Source organism: Camelina sativa, chromosome 9 (genome assembly GCF_030686135.1).
Source record: "Camelina sativa cultivar CO46 ecotype springtype chromosome 9, ASM3068613v1".
In the NCBI taxonomy this organism is placed as follows: Eukaryota; Viridiplantae; Streptophyta; class Magnoliopsida; order Brassicales; family Brassicaceae; genus Camelina; species Camelina sativa.
Window position 1 is genome coordinate 10,397,918 of NC_141888.1, and position 21,471 is coordinate 10,419,388.

At 34.8% G+C, this 21,471-nt stretch overlaps 1 protein-coding gene and 1 pseudogene across 1 annotated transcript; both read right to left on the bottom strand.

Moving 5' to 3' along the window:
- Positions 1–4,206: 4,206 nt before the first annotated feature.
- On the bottom strand, positions 4,207–4,833 carry LOC104715165 (uncharacterized). The gene is made up of 3 exons (XM_010432602.1): positions 4,752–4,833; positions 4,547–4,674; positions 4,207–4,437 (listed from the first exon to the last, which is right to left on the bottom strand). Exons 1-3 carry the CDS (start codon positions 4,831–4,833, stop codon positions 4,207–4,209), a joined length of 441 nt encoding a protein of 146 aa, XP_010430904.1.
- Positions 4,834–6,213: 1,380 nt separating this feature from the next.
- On the bottom strand, positions 6,214–7,386 carry LOC147938031 (uncharacterized; annotated as a pseudogene).
- Positions 7,387–21,471: the final 14,085 nt, after the last annotated feature.

Sequence of the window (21,471 nt, forward strand, 5' to 3'; positions counted from 1 at the left end):
TTCTGATGTAATTTCGTTGAGATTGTAACGATTATGACATTTTTGAGATTAATAAGATGAGTATTTTTCTTTATGTTTGACTGTTGTTGTCATGGGAAAAGAGAAATAGCTCGGGTTTCTATTTTTGGAAAGTTTCCATAAATAGAAAAGTTCCACAAAAGGAAGGTTTCCATAAAAAGAAAGTTTCTAAAAAGGGAAAAGTTTTGTGGAAATGTTGAGGTAGATCTAGCCGGGAGATACTCGTTGGCATCAGTGTTTGTTTTTGCTCAAGGCCGTGCGGGCCCAACTCATGTGATACCGATAGCTCGATGGACTTTGTGGCCAGAGAGTGGGAGTGGTATGTTGCTCCGGATGACGATCCGAGAGCGCGCTTGAGGGTGACGACCCAAGAGCGGGATATGTGAGGCTCCCTGGATACCGTAGCTGTGAGCCGCGGCTCGGCAGTGAGCCGGTATGTCTCGAGGGTTGCGACCTGAGAGCGGGGGGAGTGTGTGTGTGAGTGACTTCCTGGATGCCGTAGCATAAGGCGGTTGGCCTGATAGCGAGCCGGCATGATTCGTTGGTTGCGACCACGGACGGGGGAAGCACTGAGTTGTGAGCAAATAGTGTTTATGATGCGAGTATATTGGCTAGAGGGAGACCTCGAGGGTCAGTCGGAGGTGTGCGGGCTGTTGCGACAGTGGCACGGGAAACCTTGGCTGACGGTGTTTAGTCCGGTCTGGGGACGTGCGGGCCGTGCTGACGGTGGCACGGAGGTCCTTGGCAGATGGACGGTATTGCGGGATTCGGGGACGAATCCATATTGGTGGGGGAGAATTGTAACATCCGCGAACCAATTTTTGTAATTTTGGTGTGGGTGTCGATCGACACCCTTGGTGGCATCGATCGACACCATGTTTTTCCGGTTTGGTCGGGTTTGATTTATTTGCTGATTGGTTCGGTTTGGTCAATTAAATCCCTAAATCGTGTGTTAAGGGTCTAAGGACGAATCAAGGGTTTCAGAGTCTCATTTTTGTTGGTCGCCGCTTAGAGAGAAAAAGAGAGAGTCAGAGAGAAAACGTTTCTGAGATTTTCTGGGTTTGTTCTTGGTGATTTTGGAGAGATCTGAGGCTGTAGGAGGGTTAGCTGTTGCTGGAATCGAAGGGGAAGCTTCTGGAGGTGTTGCTTTCCACGTTTCTCAATCCAAACTTCTTGTTCTTGAGGTCAGTGCATGACCATGGCTTATCTAAGCTAAGATCTCTAGATTCTATGTGATTTGGTGCTTATGTGGTTGTTTCTTTGAGTTCTCTATGATATTTCGTTGCTGTCTGGGCTGGGTTTGGCTTCTGGGAGTGCAAGGAGCGGATTGGAGAAGCTTGGAGGCGAAATTTGGAGTTTCTGATCGAGGGAAAACGCTGCTCGGCATCGGTGTCGGTCGACACCAGTTGGGGTGTCGGTCGACACCAACGCGAGGACGGCTCGGGACTTTAGCGAGTGTCGAACGATGCCATGTGGAGGTGTCGGTCGACGCAAACTAGGGTTTTCGGGAGTGTCGGGCAGGGTGTCGGTCGACACCAGTTTGGTGTCGGTCGACACCAGATAGTCAGTGTCGATCGACACCATATGGTGTCGGTCGACACCCCTTGTTCAGTTACGATGGTTGTTGCATGCTATGTATATTGCCTGGTTTGTTTTATTGATTGTTGTTTGTGGCATGTAGAGATCTTATTGCTTGTGTGTATAGCCCAGTAGATGGGAGGATTGCCTCACTGAGTGTTTATCAAATACTCATGCATCTCAATTTGTGTTTGTGGTGCAGGTAAAGGCAAAGTGTGATCGTGGAATCAAAGGCAATGAAGAGGAGGATGTTCTAGGGACTTGATTGTATGGTTATCTTGCATTGTTAGGTTGCTTGAATTGAGTCTTAGAGCATTGTTAGGATTGCTGGTTGTTTGATTTATGCTGTATGGGATTAATGCTGGATATTACTTATTTGGTTATTTATTGGTATGTGGTTCCGCTGTTGGATTGTGAATGTGGTTAGGTGGCTAGTGGGTATGGGACCACTAGTTGTAGTTATTTAATTATATTATTATTTATTATTTATTTATTAAAAAAAAAAAAACGGGAAGGGTTGTTTCACAAGTGAATTTGTAAGTGAAAAAAAAACTTAATTCCTTTTAAAATCATTTTAAAAGTGTTTTAAAGAGTTTTTAACAAAATCATATAATCGTTTTCAAAGGTTTTGCTAGTGTTTTAAATAGTATTAAACAAAATTTACAACATTTCTAGGTATCTAAAGAAGATAATCAAGATTATCAACATGAGAAACATACTGACTTGAGAGGGGACCCAAGTGTTATACCTGAAGAAAATACCCAGGATACTAATGAAAATGATCCACAAGAAGAGGATATAAATAATGATAAGGTATGTATTACTTGAATATGATCGACAAATTTTAAAAACCTTGTAAAAACATATTTGAAAATAATTTACATATGGTTAAAAAAAATATCATTATTTGTGCAGGATGAGAAGCCTAACAGTGCTGATGATGTATACTAGAGCCAAGAAGAAGCGTACACTATTATATCGAATGACGAAGAGTGTATTAATATTTCAGATACTGATGAAGACCCAAGCCAACAAGAAGCTCCCACTCAACAAGAAGACCCAAGCCAAGAAGAAGCTCCCACTCAACAAGAAGACCCAAGCCAACAAGAAGCTCCCACTCAACAAGAAGACCCAAGCCAACAACAATATCACACCAGCCAGGAAATGGGCAGTTGTAAGTTGTTGAAGTCTTTATTATAAATGATTTTCCCTGTTGAAAATGACATATCATATTTTGTTTCTTATGTTTGTATTAGTGCAAACACCTACTACGCAGGAAAACAATATAAGTGACGAAGAAATGAAACAAATCGAGGAAGTTATAACTTCTTGGATGAAGAGCGAGGACATCGAAACTATGCTTTCGTCAATTGATGAAGTAAGATTGAAAAAATCATATACTTGTTATCATAGGCGTTAAACATTAATAAAATTTGGATGTTCTACATTGTAGTATCTTTGGCAAGGGAATAAGTGGGAAAAAATCTATGCCATGGATTTGATGACTAAAGAAGATGTAAAAAAAGTAACAAGGAAGGCAATATTAATTCTTCATCCTGACAAAATTCCTAAAGATGTTACTCCACAAATGAGATACCTTAGTACCAGAATGTTTTCAAAATTAAAAGGTTACTGAACCTCGACTTTTGTTAGATTTTATGCACATTTTACTGTTATTTTATATGAACTTATATTTTTGTTTTCTTTTGCAGGAGTACAAGGACAAATACTTAGGTTAAGGAATTTGGCATCTTGCTGGTCGCATCAAGAAGAATAATGAATGGCAAAGTATTCCAATGTTTAGTTTGCAAGTAGATTTTTTAAAATTGTCTTTTTAATGTTATGTTATTTCTTTTCGCTTGTAAAACTTTTTAAATGCTGTTAATCTTATAAACAGTTTAGTTATACATGAGTAGTTTGTTCAAACTTGCCTAATATACGAGGTTATTGCTTAAAAAACTGTTTTAAAAAAGGGTTTTAAAAGCTTTTAAAAGGATTTTAAAACCTTTTAAAAGGTTAAATCTTCTAAAACGGGTTAATATTCTTTTAAGTTTTAAGGGTTTAAAAGGTTTTAAGAGAGCTTTAAAAGTTTTAAAACCTTTTTAGAGGGTTTTAAAACTTTTTAAACGGGCTTTTACAACTTTTCGAAGGTTTTAAAAGGTTTTAAAACCATTTTAAAACCTTTAAAAAGGTTAAATCTTCAAAAACGGGTTAATATTCTTTTAAGTTTTAAGGGTTTAAAAGGTTTTAAGAGAGCTTTAAAAGTTTTAAAAACCTTTTAAAACCTTTTAAACGGTCATATAAACATTTTAAACCTTTAAACCTTTAAGAGTATATTTTGTTTTTAGAAATTTTTAAAGGTTTTACAAATTGTTTATAATGATATATATCAATTTGGTTTGCTTTTTTAAAAGCTTTACAAGTTGTTTCTAATATTTCAAAACAGTAAACTCTGAATAAAATATTTATTAAAAAGGAGTTTACAAGAGCAGAGACTGAAATATTTTATTTAAAACAACAAAAACAAGATAAATTATTCAAGAGTTCTTAAAAATAGATATGAACTATTTAAGTTCATATTTCAGTTTTCTCTCCCAGCGTATTGATTAGTCATCTCTCTAGCCATGGCTTCAATCCTTCTCCTATCAGATTTGTAGAGGTTGGCAAATATTCAATGGTCTGTTGCTCATCATTCACCTCTGGTTCAATCAACTTCTCCACTAATCCCTTGAAAAGCTTAACAATCGGCATGAAGATCCAACAGTCGGTCCTCAAAACTTTTAGGTAAATGCCTCCACTATCTGATACATTTGGGTGGCAAATTCTTGTGATGAAAACAAACTGCATTATCAAGAAATTTTATTTAAAAAACTATTGAGTTGCTGCAAAAAAAGGAGTCCTAATAAACAGGCTTGCTAAAATAAAAAGGAGTATAATCAAAAATAGATACCTTGGGGGGACTTCTTGGGTAATCAGGTGGAAAACTAAGCCTAAGTTTAAACACTCCCCCTTCATAAGGGGTGTTCACCGGTCCGATTAGAGTGGCCTCCCAACGAAAAATGTCGTCATCAACAGTTACTAAAAAAAAGGCAAACACTCAATCTCTTTTATCCTTAACAGTAAAACAAATCTAATCTGAAGATGTATATGTTTACCTGCTGTGATGTTTGGCGAAAAATCCCTGTTCAGATATTTCAGATCAGTCCTTATATGGCTTGAAGGAGAACGACGGGCCATTTCTGACGGATTGAAGGAAGAAGGTAAATAGATTTTTCGAATCTGGGAGATGATTTAGGAGACAAAGGTTTTATTTTTCGAATCTGAGAGATGATTAAGGAGTTATCGTGAGACAAAAAGTATATATAATAGGCGAAGCGTCGCTTTGGTTTACAAAAAGTACCCCTTCAACGCTTAATTAAAACCGAACCAAAGCGACGCTTCGCGTTATACCCCTTCAATATATTAACCCTTTGAAATCTTATCCCTTAAAATCTTACCCCCTCAAAACTTACCCCTTCGCTGTTTCGAAGTGACTCTTCGCATATTACCCCTTCAATCGTCTTCCAAAAAAAAAACTTAAGTGATTCAAAATCAAAATTCGAAATCGTCTCTATCTCTTCAAATCATCTAAAATCGTTGGAGGGTTTTGCTTGGTGTTTGATTACAAAGCAGTGAAGGAGACTGAAGATACCCAGACCTAAAATCAGAGGAAATTTAGGGGTTTTGCAGTGAAGGAGACGGATCGAATTTGTCAAATTTAGGGTCTGAGCTTGTTCTAAAATCAGAGGAAATTTAGGGTTTTTGCAGTGAGAGAGAAGAGAGAGAGAGATGAAGAAGAGTAAGAGGAAGGGGAAGGGGAAGGGGAAGAGAGAGAGAGTGTGGCAACTTGCTTTTTACAAGAGTATATATATATGGTTTTTAATCGTTGGAGGGTTTTACAAGAGTAGATATGGTTTTTAACATGTTTTAAAAGGTTTTACAAGTTGTTTGTAAATAATTTTAAAACAGTACGACTTGCTATTTTAAAAGGCATTACAAGATAATCATTTATAAATCATTATAAAATCATTATAAATCTGAAAAAAATTCTAAGAAATTGGAGTTTACAACACCACAGACTGAAAATATTTTATTAAAAAGAACAAATTCAAGTTGAATTAAAGAGAGAGAGAGAGAGTTAGATAGCAGCTACACAACTAGATTTGTTGTGTCCACACTGACCGCACCTACTGCATTTGTATTGTTTTGAATTTGTCTTAGCCTTTCCATACTCCCATGAACTAGCTATTCTCTTTTTCTTTCGCCTGCCACTAGGTATATGAGTAGAAGGTGGCCGAATAGAACTACTAACACTCTCTGGAATCTCCCAATACTCCATATCACCTACTGGGTGAATGCTCTCTGAATATCCTAAACGTCATCTGTAAAATAAAAAAAGAGGAAGATAAGACTTATAGAACTTTGATAAACCTTTGAAAAACCTTGTAAAACCTTTTTAAACTGTTTATAAACCTTATAAATAACTTATAAAACCTTTTAGAACCTTTTAAAACATTGTAAAAACCTGTCGGATCCGTTACTTTAGCAAACTTTTAAAAACCTTATTAAAGAAGAGAGTTATAACCTTTCAGTGGAATGATAATCATCAACAAACATGTTTTCATTGAGATTGACATGTTTGGCAGCAGCAATTCCATGTGCACAAGGGAATTTGTCAATATCAAACATACAGCATGCGCATTTCCTTGTGTCCAAATTCACCATATATGTCTTTAAAGCTGCTTTAACCTCGAAGACATTTTCATTTACTTGACTAACTTCAAGCCAGCGGGTAGTATTATTATAAGATTCATTCATCTTATTCCCAACTTTTGGAGTAACAGCATATGGATGTCGACAGCTCTCCTCACGTCGTTCATGAAACCACCTAGTCAAAATAGACCTGATTGTATCAAACAGGCAGACAATTGGATACTCACGAGTCTCTTTTAACCTGGAGTTAATGGACTCAGCACAATTAGATGTCATGATGTTGTACCGGTTAGAAGGAGAATATGCACGTGACCATTTCCTAATATCAGCTTGCCAAAGATAATCTCCAAGATCCGGATCACCATTGGAAATTTGACTGAACAAATAATCAAAATCATACTGAGTGTAAGCTCTTGAAGCATCATGAACAACTGGAAGAAGAGAAGCAGAAGCTCTAAATCGTGTTTCCAGGTTCTTTTGCAAGTGGAAAGTGCAGATCCCATGATGAGCATGTACATAATTTACTGAAAGCGCAGTTGCAATTGAAGAAGCCCGATCAGACACGGAAACTAGATCTTTTTCATCAGGAATAATAGTCTTCAAACACCGCAAAAACCAATCCTATGATGCATCATTCTCAGAATCAACAACGGCAAAAGCAATAGGATACAACTGAAAATTACCATCCTGAGCTGATGCAGCAAGCACAGTCCCTTTGTATTTTGATTTCAAATAGGCGCCATCAATAGAAATAACTTTTCTCATCAACTTAAAAGCTCTAATTGATGTACCAAAAGCCAGAAAACCATATCTAAACTTATTATCAGAATCAGCTTTGATGTAAGTGATAGTACCTGGATTCTTCTTTTCTATCATGTGAAACCAACTCGGTAAAACCTCATAACTATCAGCAGGTATACCCCTAGCAAGTTCTAATGCATGTTCTTGAGCTCTCCATGCTTTTGAGTACGAGACACCAACTCCATGGTCATTCCTAAAAATTTCCATGAGCTGTTTGGGTCTGAGAGGAAGCTTTCCTCCTGCAAAATGGTTACTAACCAAACCAGCCAAAGTCTTTGCAGATGCTTAGAAGTAAACGTTTTCAAAAGGTTTTTTAAAGTTTAAATGTAAGTTACCTGAGTATGAGTAGAAGTAAAATCATCAGAATTGCCAGTATATTGACTTGAAGAAGCAACAGGAGAACAATAAAAACGAGGAACACCCTCGACATATGGATTTGGTATTGGTTGACCCTGAAAGTACAAATCAATGGTTATTTAAAAGGTTTTACAAGTTATTTCAAAGGATTTAATAAGGTTTACAACCATTTTCAAAAGGTTTTTTTAAAGTGTTTAAATGTAAGTTACCTTAGTATGAGTAGCAGTAAAATCATCAGAAGTGCCAGTATATTGACTTGAAGAAGCAGCAGGAGGAACACTCTCGACATATGGATTAGGTATTGGTTGACCCTGAAAGTACAAATCAATGTTTTTTAAAAAAGATTTTACAAGTGATTTCAGAGGATTTAATAAGGTTTACAACTGTTTTCAAAGGTTTTTAAAACGGGTTGAAAAGGGAATTAAAACATTTATACCATTGTAAGTTACCTGAGTATGAGTATAAACATCAATAGCATTCCCAACTAACAGATTTGAGCTTGTTTGATCTTGAAAGGATTTGTAAAGTATTGAAAACGTTTTACAAGTGTTTTCAAAGAATTTTATAAGGATTTCTAAAGTAGAAAGTTACCTGAGTAACAGCAGTAACACTCTCAATAAAAGGAGTAGAGCTAGGTTGACCCTGAAAAAGAAACATTCCTCAAATCAGTTACTTTTCTAAAACAATATTAGAAAGAACAAGAAAATGAGTTTACTAAAAATACCTGCTCTACAGTCTCACAAAAATCCTCAACAGTAACACATAGATGAAGAACTCCTCCACTTTGTGCATATTTGAGTTTAAAAGCTTCAAGCTGCCTATCATTTCTAATAAAGATAGGAATACTACCTATAGTAGCAGACTTAGCAGGCAATGTATAACTAAGCTTTAAACATTGTGCCCGAATATCAATGTAAAAATCTTCTAATAGAATCTTTACCAACTCACTAAATCTAGTATTCTCATCAATGTTAATCAAAGAAGCTCCCCTTTCATTATCCATCTCAAATTCCCAATGAATGTTGTTTTTCAACTTCCACAAACCACATACTGAATACAATTCAATTATTTGTACACCCAAACAAATCCTGAGAAAACAAACCAATAAAACTACATTAAAAGAAGAAAGATCCAAACAACTATATCAAAGAATAACAGTAGATGTCCAAAGATCTAATAAAGGACTTTATTATCACGAACAGATCTAAAAGAGCAAGTGCTTAAGACCTAAAAAAATTCTGACATCAAATTTGAAATCGAAACAAACAATCTAATAGATAACAAAAAATTGAAATTGAAATCAAAACAAAAAAAACAGAAACAAGCTTACACGATGGGAGAAAAGGACTTTATTATCACGAACAGATCTAAAAGAGCAAGTGATTAAGACCTAAAAAAATTCAATTTATAACGGCGGAGGAGAAGATTTGCTTTATAAGACCTAAAAATTCAATTGCTCAATACGATGGGAGAAACACTTACACGAAGGGGGTAGAAGAGACGACGAACTAAAAAGAGAACTAAGACGACGGGAGAAATAGTGATAACGGCGGAGGAGAGGAGAGATGTCTCCGGAGAAGAAGAGACGAAGACAAAGACGATGGGAGAAACAGTGATAACGTCGGAGGAGAGATTCGACCGGAGAAGGAGAGATGTCTCCGGAGAAGAAGAGACGAAGACGAAGAAGGTATAATTATAAAACAAGGGCAAACATGTCTTTAAAAAATAAAGGAAGGGTATAATTAAAAATGATCATCAGAAGGGGTATTATTAAAAAGGAGTATCAAAGAAGGGGCATTAGTAAGAAATTCTCTAAAAACATAACAAATATATCTTAAATAATGTTGATTCAGTTTTTTTTGCAAATTATATTTTTGTTAATTTTTATTTGGATTTTCAATTCTTACTAAGATACAGATTTGATATGGTGTATTAATTGTGTTTGATATAAAATATTTAGTTATATGCATTAAGATGAAATGTGTAATTAAACTTAAAATATGGTTTATTATGATGGTATAGATATTTAAATGGTACTCCCTATCCTATAAGAGTTTTTGTATAAAAGCGCAAAGATTAATAAACAATAAATATTATGTCAGTTATAAAACTTCAACTAATAGAAAAATATACTGCATAGTTCAAATAGTTATAAATTTTTATATTAATAAAAATTATACATAGAAATTTGAGAAAATATTATAAAATGAAGCAAAAAAAGCCTTAAAACTCTTATATAATGGAACTGAGAGAGTATTAAAATGAAATATGAGAGGTTCATATTCAATATTAAAATGTTACAAGATAAAATCTAAAAACATGTATACGAATACTTAATTATTCTTAATATTTTTAATAATTTTTACCCACGTAATAACGCGGGTCTTATCTAGTTGATTATATTTTTTTTGCATCACTTCTATGAGAAGGTTTAAGTCCAAGTATATGATCATAAAAATTCTCTAGTTCTTTAAAATAATCTAAAGAAAGTAAACGACTAAAATTCTTTAAAAGAATATATAAAAACCAACTTGATTCTAATTATTACCAAAATTATATAGATAAAATAATATCACTGATGGAAAGATATTAGAAATATATATATTTTACTGGTCAAAAAATATATTGTTGTCATGTAGACATGATATAGTGAAAAATATATTTTTAAAAAATATTATTAATTTGTTTGTGACTTAGTAAAATTATGAGATGTTCATGAATAATCATGAATTACATCCTATTGGCTTGGTCTATTCCTTGAAGTGAATATGACTTAAAGCAATAAAAAAAAAAAAGCCACAATAATGATACGAAAGTTGCTATTAAAAAGGCCATGATGTGGATATGATATACAGAGCTCAACGTCGACTAGTTTCTCCACTAGAAGTGAATAATAAGTACATGAAGCACTTATCTCATCTATATATATGATGATGAAAGAAGTTAGTGTGAGACAATTTCTATATGATGATGAAAGAAGTTAGTTTGAGACAATTTCCACTATTCTACTACAATAATAAGTAGTAGAAAAAGTATTAAGAGTATATATATACTATTGCCTATGGAACATAATTTCATAATTATGTGTTATAATCTCCCAATTAGTCTCAAAGTTAAATGGGTGGGATTCAAATAAAGATTGATAGACATGAAGTGTCATCATCTCAAGGGGATGAATTAATGAATCCCACATACATAAGTGATGGAAAAGATATAAGATTATGTTCACACCCAAAATGAGTTAAACACTCATATGCTAGAGCAAATCTTGAGGATTTGGAAAGTAATCATGTTGAGAAAATAAACGAAGAAAATACTTTGAAATCATAAGTATTATTACCCAAGACAATAAAAGTATTTTAGAGATTACATGCATTATCTAGAAGATAAAATACTTTGTGAAAATCTCACTGTTTGGCATGACCGGTTAAGCCATTCCGGTTCAGTAATGATGCGAAAGAATAATCAGAAATTTTTGAAAAGATTCATTAGAGAACCTTAAGAGATTTCCTAGTTATTTCTTATGTGTGCTGCTTTACAAAGCAAGCCGATTACATGGGTTTTACCGACCCCATGAATTTGGATAATGTCAGTTTTCTAGTACGTATACAAAGAGATATTGTGGACTGATCATCCACTATATATGTTTGTTATCAATATGCAATCTTGAGTTTGCGAGAGTATTTGGTTAATTGACAATGGTGGTGAAACCATGCTAAGTAATTGCAATAAATGACTCTACATGTCAAGAAATTCATCGGGCCAACGAATAATCATGAGTACTCCCGAATACAAATGGTTTGGGTCAGAAACCAGATATATACCATCTAAAATGTGTTATACAAGCTGAGTTGCTCCACCACAATGATATAAAATGGGATTTAAAAGAATGTTGGATATGAATCTCTTTTGAAAATTGAATATCTCGAGAATTTGAGTCTCGAGATGCAGAGACTGTTGTTTCAGTGAGTCAGTCTTTCCCACATGAGGGGGAGGAAATAAACAGCTGGAAAATAAATATATTGGAAAAATTATCTTGATCCTCGTACTAAGAAATGTGCGCTAGAAATTGGAAAAGATAGTTTATTTGCAAAGTTAAACAATAAATGCAAGAAGCATTTGCTGAACATGATAGTGACAAAGTCACGCATATACCAGCTGTGCTCCAGTTATTATTAATGTCCGAGAAGGATAAGATCAACTGCTAGTAAGTCTAAAGATCGCATTGTAACATCCGTGTTCCCGAATTATATTTTGGGTTGTGTTGAATAAACCAAAGGAGTGGATTTTAATTAATTTCGGTTTAATTATCGGTTTAATTAAATCCTGGTTTAATCTAATTAAACCAAAAACTCCTAATCTCCCACATAAGTCACGCCTCCTCTCTATTTCTTTTGCTATTGTCGACATTGTTATCAGAGAGAGGGAGAGAAAGAGAGAGAACTCTTGGTTATTTGGTGTAAAGGAGGAAGAGAAGGAGATCAAGCTTTTTCCTTAGAGTAAGAGAGAAAACAGAATCGCTAGGGTTTGGGAGAAGGAGGATCCAACTGCTCAAATCGTTTCGAAAGGAGATATCAGCAGTTTCGTGGGGTGTTTTTTCTCAGTCGCAGATTGAGACCAGCGGGTGTTTTGAGATCGATTGCGGTTTCATCTGAGATCTGATTGTGCTGAAATTTTGTGGGAAGCTTATGGACGTCTAGACCTTGCTTTTCTCTGGAGGAACTGGAAAGTTAACAGAGCGAGTTTGGTTGTTATTGGATATTGGAGAGTTTCTCTTTTGGTTGTAGTTATTTTCGTGAATCACTTGTTAAGGTGAGTGCGTGACCATGAGCTTATCTGAGCGATTGGGTTGTATGACTTGTTTTGTGTGATGATATGTAGGTATGGTGAATGTGTTATTGGGTGACCTGTTCAATGACTAGTTTTTTATGTTTTATTTGTGGTTGTACTCTCGATTTGCTTGTGTGTATAGCTCGTAGATGGGAGGATCGCCTCACTGGGTATTTCTGGTAATACTCACGCATCTCATTGTGTTTGTGGTGCAGGTAATGAATGTGTAGCGTGGAATCATGGCAATGAGGGGGAGGATGATCTAGGGTCTTAGTTGGAACCTTGTTAGAAGTATGCTAGGTTGCTGGTTTATATTGTTTATGATTGATATTGTATTTATATTGAGTTGGAGTTGGTTTGGTTTGTCTTCTGTTGTGCATGTTGATTTGTTGTTGGTTTATTGTTTGGATTCTAATTAAATATTATGGGGTATTTAGTTATATTATTATTATTATAAAAAAATGGGTCGGGTTGTTTCACGCATGAAGTGTGATAGACTTATGGTTCCAAGTATAAGCATCTTTGGAAAAAAAAGGAGCATGAATTAATATGGCACCGAGGAAGCAAGGAGTTATAAAGAAACTCTAAAAGAGATGTAGACATGAATAAGAAAGAGATTTAGGTACCTGAGAATCATAATTAAAAGAAATGTCAACAAGTTGAGTCATGTCTAGAAAGAAAAGGAACCAAAAAGCAAATCGACGTTGTAAATATATTTGCATGCAGTGTTGTAGTTGATTATGTTATGGATAAAATCGAGGATCATAAATCACGGTTAAGAGAAAAAGTTTTATTGAAAAGTGTATACAAAGAATGATTGGTTAATCATTTAAGGAAGTAACTATGAAATAGTTTAAAGGGGTGTATTCAACTTGACATTTTAAGTGATTTGTGTAAAAGTTACAAATCCTATGTTATTCAATCATGGATTTTAAAAAGTCTGGTGAAATTTACTGTTATTGAACTGATGATTTAAAAATCTAATTTAAAATCCACTGTTATTCAAAACAGATTGTGGATTTGGATTTTAATAAGTTTTAGAGATTCTGGAGGATTTGAGAGGATTTGTTTAGTTAAAAATACAGAAATCCAAATCTCATGGTTTTAGGTAGGATTTGAAAGAATTTTACTATAAATCATATTAACTTCCCTAAAATCTATCAAAATTTCAAAATTCCCAAATTCCATCAAATCCTCCAATATTATTGTTTCAATACACCCCCCTAAGTCTCTTAAAGAGATAATATTTAGACTTGTAGTCCTTACACTTGAAAATGTAAAATGAGTGTGATATAAGGAGATCTTTATAAGATATAAAGTACGTTTAGTAGTACAATGATTCTCATAAATACTTGATATTGATTATGAGAAATGTACTCTCATATGGTGGAAGCAACTATTTTCGATCACTTATGAGTTTGACTATAATGGAAGACTTAATTCAGTCTATTCAGAAGATTTTCAAACTGTCATAAGTATTATTTACAGTGATTATATTTTATAGCCTCAAGAACGTCGTAAAAGCGAAAAATTTCTTGTAGCCTTTTAACACATTTGGGGAGAAAAAGGTGAGAGATTATCTCTAGGTGACAATCCTGGGTGTAGATCATTGTTGATGATCTTAGAGATCTCATTGTGGGTTGAAAATAGATCGGAAACAAGCTAAGAGAAGATCTTAGAGTTCTGTAAATCCGAAATTGAACAATAGTTGTAATTTTGTTCAAGAAGTTATTTCAACAATGTTAGAGGACATAAACATTTGCTGAACCTCGTTAAAAGAAAATATTGTGTTTGTCTCTTGTCTCTTCTGCAATTACAAGTGGTTCTTGTTAAAAGAAAATTACAAGAACAAGTGCAAAATATTATCTGATCTCCGGTAGAGATTTCACATACTGAAACAATCCGACCCGTTTTTTTTTATAATAATAATAATAATATAATTAAATATCCCATAATATTTAATTACAACCCAAACCATAAACCAACAACAAATCAACATGCACAGCGGAAGACAAACCAAACCAACACCAATTTAAATATAAATACCATATCAATTATAACCAATTAAAATCATCATCCTAACATGCTTCTAACAAGGTTCCAACAACAATAACACAACACAACACTGAGACCCTAGATCATCCTCCTCCTCATCGCCATGATTCCACGTCACAAACCTGCACACCACAAACAACAATTGAGATGCATAAGTATTATCACAAATACTTAGTGAGGCAATTTTCCCATCTACTGGGCTATACACACAAGCAACTGAGATTCCAATGTTTAACAAACAACAAATAAACACAACAAACCGGGAAACATCGCAACACACAAGTTGGTGTCGATCGACACTGGCCCAAATATGGTGTCGACCGACACCCACTTGGTGTCGATCGACACCGACCCCGTAGACACGATCTGCTCGAAACCGATCATCGAATCTCTGTTTTCAATCATCTCCAATCCGTTCCAAACTCACCCAGAAGCTTCAGGAACCTATAGTAACCATAACACAAACACCACAAGCAAGAACAACACCACAAAACACAGCAAATCAAGCATACAAAGGATTCTCAGGCTTAGATAAGCCTTGGTCATGCACTCACTTCTTTTGCAGAAAGATTCTGACTCAACAACGACGAATCTAACCCTTAGAAGCCTTCTCCTTTGTTCCTAGGACAAGATCTCCACTCAACAGGAACAGATCTCACCAAAACAGCTTAGAATCTCCTAATCCCTTCAAGAACACTCTCTCTTCTCTCTTTTCTCATAAAACGGCCAAGACAATCTCTTTTCACGACCTAGGTCGATTTTTCTCTACAAATACGTCGGTTTGACACTTCAATCGACCCAGACCAAACCAAAACGACGAATTAAAACAATTTGGTCGAACCAGAAAAACCGGTGTCGATCGACACTCCCCATGGTGTTGATCGACACCCATCCCAAAGTCACCAAATTTGGTTTTCGGATCATGTGCGTGGTTGTACTCTTTTTCCCTTATCATGTGCGTGGTTGTACTCTTTTTCCCTTATCATGGTTTTTATCCCATTGGGTTTTTGCGTGAAAGGTTTTTAACGAGACAACAAAGAACACGCGAAAGATAAACACCTAAAGAAAAATATTATGATTCCAATGGTGAAAGACTATCATCTTCAAAGTCTCTAACATACACTGATGAGACCATGAGAAACGAAGATAAAGATCAAAGAGAGTGACTTGCGAGACAAATGACCTGTAGAAGAATGGTGATGTACGTGTCTTACAAATTTGTTCAAGTGAAGATTTGGTGAACCATTTATCAACACGTTCCCAACCACTACTTCCAAGAAGCTACTTCATCATATTGGATCAGTCATCTCGAAGATTTCAAGTGATGTATTTATGAGGGAGAGTAAAAGCACGCTGCAGTCTTTTTCCCTTCACCATGGTTTTTCCCACTCGGTTTTCCTAGTAAGGTTTTTAATGAGGCAGTATCTCACATGCGCATTTGGAACTACATTTTTACAATGGTCATCCAAGGGGGAGTGTTATGAATAATATTATGTATTTTGTGGATGCCCATTATATGGCCCATTAGTATTGGTATAAAACCTAAACCCTAATATTGTATCCCTATATATATATTGTATCATATGGAATAGATCAATAACAAGAGAGAACCATTCCCCTAAATCTCTATGTTCACAATAATATTCACTCTTATCTATTTAATTACTCAACCTATTGGTTCTAGCTTGGAAGGAAGAGTCGTCCTGTTGGTCCATGTAACATCCGTGTTCCGGAAATAGAGTTTGGGTTATGTTGAGTAAACCAAAAGAGTGGAGTTTAATTAATTTTGGTTTAATTAAATCCTGGTTTAATCAAATTAAACCAAAAACCCTTATTTCTCCTTCTAATTTTCGACACCTCCTCTCTCCTTTTGGTGCTTTTGTCGTCATTTTCATCAGAGAGAGGGAGAGAAAGAGACATAACTCTTGGTTATTGAGTGTAAAGGAGAAAGAGAAGGAGATCAAGCTTTTTCCTTAGTGTTAAGAGAGAAACAGAACTGTCAGGGTTTGGGAGAAGGAAGATCCGACGGGTCAAATCGTTTTGAAAGGTATTGATTTTTGGTAGGGTTGTAGCTAAGAGATTTTCGTACACTCGCCTCTTTACAGAAGTGAATTTGGATTAATATTCTAGGAGATATTGGCATTTTCGTGGGGCGTTTTGTAAGACCCCGACCCTAGAAACCATACTCAGACTTAAACAGACCGATAAAAATTTTTCTAAGGCCGACGAATTCTATGCGCATATTAAACGAGTATAACAACAAGTATGAATAACAGGTGAACTTAACTTAAACTTGCGAATTTATTAAAAATATTATGAGGTTCAATTCAACGAAATAACAACTTGTCCCATGCATGGAAATAACGAAAACTAAATAAAAATAAAGCCATGAATATTTCTACCCAAAGCCACCATCCTCCTTCCTCCCTTGCCTCCGTCACACGAGCTGGTCAGCCACTATAATCCCGATCATCGAACCTGTCCTTTCCTGCGTCCATAAAAGGAGGCGTAAGCAAACAAAGTTTACTTAGTGGAGCGGTCATACCATCTCACTAGGGTCAGTTCAATGATCTCAATCTAACACAGGGAATATTCCAATCAAGTCATGCAAGTCAATCAAATACCATGGATAGTCGCCTAAATCTCTTAGACCAACCATCATTCATATTGCAATAGAAACCATAACCATAAGACAAGCAATTAACAAGACTAAATAAACCACGGGTCAAGAGAATCAACCATGGAACTCGGCCACAGTCACGCACTCACCTTCGGTATCGACCTAAGGTGTTGATCTCTCGGTTTCTATGCTTGGATCTGATCCCCGCTTCTACACGGACAGATCGATACCATTAGTATCCAAGATATATCCCATAACCATAACCATAACCATCGACGGATCAAGGTGGAAGAACACTTACCGTTCTTCTCGACTCTAGACTTAGGATCTCTCTCGGTTTAAGCTCGACAGAAACTCTCCTCTTTCTCTCTTGCGGCGGCTCTTGGATTCTTATGCGGAACTAGAGAAATTCCTAAGGGTTTTATCCCTTATATAGGATCCACGAATCGCCCTAAGTTTCCTTGGAACGATAAGTCTCACCGCCCATAACTTCCCATAATTCTCGCATCTGTCCTTATCCGATTACCTTTCCATTACCGCGAGTTTCCATTTCTCTCGGGTTTCCTTTCCCGTGAGTCGGCTTAAATCTCCGCGAGATATCGAGTCCTTTTAGTTTATTATCGGCCCACCGGCCAAACCATACCACCTCGTCCATCGGCCCGGTCCATCGATCGCCGATGCAACCATTTCCGGATAGTGCACTTAACTGTTACTATCACTTCACTATTACTATCACTATACTATCACTATCACTATCACTATCACTAGGACTTTCATTCCTATTTTACTCGGACTGTCTCTCGGACTAAGTACCGAAACCTCCCATCCCATTTCTCGGCAATTTACAAACCTGTTCGACCGAACCAATTTTCATCCAGAAACTTGCAAGCCTGAATGATCTGATTACTTTAAACTTGGGATTCCATTTCCCCAGTTCGAACGTCTGTTCACTACTTCAGTAGTTTCGAACTCTCCATTTCCATCGCCCAATCCCCATAACTGTCGGATTCTACCGTCGATGAGTATCGGCAACCCTCGACAAACCCTCGACAAAATCCTCGATACTGAGTCCTCGACTTTCTTGACTCTGAGTCCTCGACTTTCTCGACTTGGATTTCTCGACTATCTCGACTCGGATTTCTCGACTATCTTGACTCGGATTTCTCGACTATCTCGACTTGGATTTCTCGACTATCTCGACTCGGATTTCTCGACTATCTCGACTATCTCGACTCAGATTTCTCGACTATCTCGACTCGGATTTCTCGACTATCTCCTACCGAGGTTCCGGGTCGTTACACATTTCTTCTCATTCGCAGATTGAGACCAGCGGGTGTTACGGGGACGATTGCGGTTTCATCTATAATCCGATCGTGCTGAAATTTTGTGGGAAGCTTCTGGACGTATATACCTTGCGTTTCACCGGAGGGATTAGAAAGTTAACGGTTCGTTTTGATTTCGTGGTTTCACTTGTGAGGTTGTTCTTTTCTATTTTTTCTGGCAGTTTGTTTACAATCTTTGTTTGTTGTTGTGATTGGTTGTAGGAACAAGTTTGGTTGTTCTTGGATATTGGAAAGCCTCTCATTTGGTTGTATTTAGTTTTGTGAATCACTTGTTAAGGTAAGTGCAGGACCATGGCTTATCTAAGCTGGAGATTTTTTCTAATCTGCTTGTTTATGTGTTGTTTGGCTTGTTGATTGTTGATTGATGATTGTTGGTTGATGGTTGATGGTTAGAGATGTCTCTATTGCTTGTGTGTATATCCCAGTAGATGGGAGGATTGCCTTACTGAGTGTTTATTAAAAACTCATGCATTGCAATATGTGTTTGTGGTGCAGGTAAAGGCAAAGTGTGACCGTGGAATTAGGGCGATGAAGAGGAGGATGTTCTAGTGGTTCGTTTGGTTGTCTGGCCTCTGTTAGGTTGCTAGAGTGGAGTCCTAGAATGTTGTTTAGGATTGCTGGTTCTTTGGATGTTGTTTGGATCATTAGTTTGTGATTGGAATTAATATTGGCTATTTATATTTATTGGATATTGATAATGTTTTCCGCTGATGATTGTGATTGTGGTTAGGTGGCTAGTGGATATGGGACCACTAGTTGTAGTTTATTATTATATTATGTTATATATTTATTATTTATTATTTAAAAAAAAAAAAAATGTCGGTCGTTTCAGTCCAGGCCAGGGATCGATTTTCCCCAAGCGCAGAATTGCTAGATTTATCCCTTTGGCCACATGGGTATAGACCCATTGCTTACGGCCCATTTGCAAACATGGGGGACCTTACCCGTGGAATATCCTTTCCCGAGTTAACAAAAAAAAACTATACTTGGATTTTACATTAGCTTTCAATATCCTACAGATTAAAAAGAATAGTATAAACTAGGATTGACCCTGTCGTATACCACAGAATAATATTTTGTTTATTTTTATATACAATTATAAATTAATTGATACTCATTATTTTTTAATAAAATATTAAAGTTTTATATATATTTCATTGTATTTACAAACATTGACAGTATCAGTTATTAAATAAATAGATGTTGAATTTGAAGTTATTATAATTTATTAAGAATAACTGAATAAGTAATTTTATTAAATTTTAATATATATTATTAAATTTTGATTTTAGATGATTAAATGATTATAATCTTGATGAATATTAAGATATTTAATAAATATCATATTTATCGTTAATGATAGAAATTAGAAATATTAAGATATCGATTAATAATCATATATAGAAAAATTACTATAACTAATGAAAATCTGAATCATTAAATCGGGTTATAAAACCCAACCAATAAAAATGCACAAAAATGTACTTTAAAAATATTAAGATAGATATAAAGAAATTTTGTCTGTGGAAAACGTATCATTCATAAATGTAAACTAAAACAAAAAAAAAAAAAAAATTCTCCATCAGTTTTTGCTGAGGCAATATTGATCTTTTACATTCATAATATGGCATAATCTAGACGACTAGAGACCTCTACGTTGCCATATGCCCAAATTATGTCTGTTAATCGATTAGGCGACTTGCTCTGACCAAGACTCCACTTTTTGCTCTGTCCATGTCCACTTTATCTGTTCTTTTAATTTAAGTAGATTTTCCCATATTACAAAAATCCCCATTTTAATAAAAGGAAGTACACAACTTCAAACTGGTAGACCATATAATATTAACATAGATTATAACTAAAATTAATTATTTGATAGGTTATATGGATTAATTATTTGATAGCTTATATAGATTTAGAATTCTCCTTTTTAATAAAAGGGAAGTACACAACTTCAAATTGGTAGACCATCTATATTAACATTTTTGAAGTACATTTTGGTTTATGCCCTTTAAGTTTTACTTATTTAATTTTTTATTACAACATTAACCGCTAAAATAATTCCATAAATAACATTGCCGAGAAACTCAAATACTAAACTTTCTTAAATTGACCAACATTTGTTACATTTATTGCCATAAAATCTTAACAACATCTATACATTCCGATTTTTCCAAAAACAACTCTACCCATTAAAGTTTTAACCCTTTAAATCTCTAAAACTATTTTTTATGGATGCTAGAATCTCTCAAATTTAAATGATATACAACATATTTTCCATAACAAAAGTTTACAATACTCATAATTATAGTAACATTAACAAATTTCCTAAACCAAAAATCCAATTATAAAATGTCACATTAAATATGTTGAAAACCCCCCATATAATTTGGTTTATTTTTTATTTAATGAAAAATTACCAAAAAAATTAAAATTCTATTAATTATTATAAACTACATAAAAAGACAAGGAAAAATTATAAACTAAAAAAATATGCTAATTTGGTAAAATAATTAACATAATTAAACTTGATAAAAAAACTTATTTTGATTATTATTTTTTTACACAAAAACTTATTTTGATTTTGATGAGACGGGTTGGCATTAATCCCATATAGGGAGTTAAGTGGAATTTTTTTTTTTAAACACTTTTAGATGTGTACCATGAGATAAATGTATTACTAGACTATACATATACCACACGGATTAAAACCTTGAAAACACTACAAAATTCCTAGACTTTGAATACTTATATCAAATATCTATAAAAATTTTATATTTTTAAAATAAAATAAAAAATAAATACAAGATAAATTTTAAAATTTTAAAATTAAAAATATTGTCTCGCGGTGTACCACGGATTAAACCCTAGTATAATATTAATATAGGTTATAATTAAGATTAATTATTTGATAGGTTATATGGATTAATTATTTGATAGCTTATATAGATTTAGGATTATGTTCCTCTTAAAAAAGATATCCCAAAGAATAAAATAAACTCTCAAATAATATTTAACTAACCATATATAGACAAAAAAATCTCAGAAATTAATAGAAATTAATTACTCCTCCATACATTACAAATCATTTCCGATTATACTATAAAAAAAGTCTTA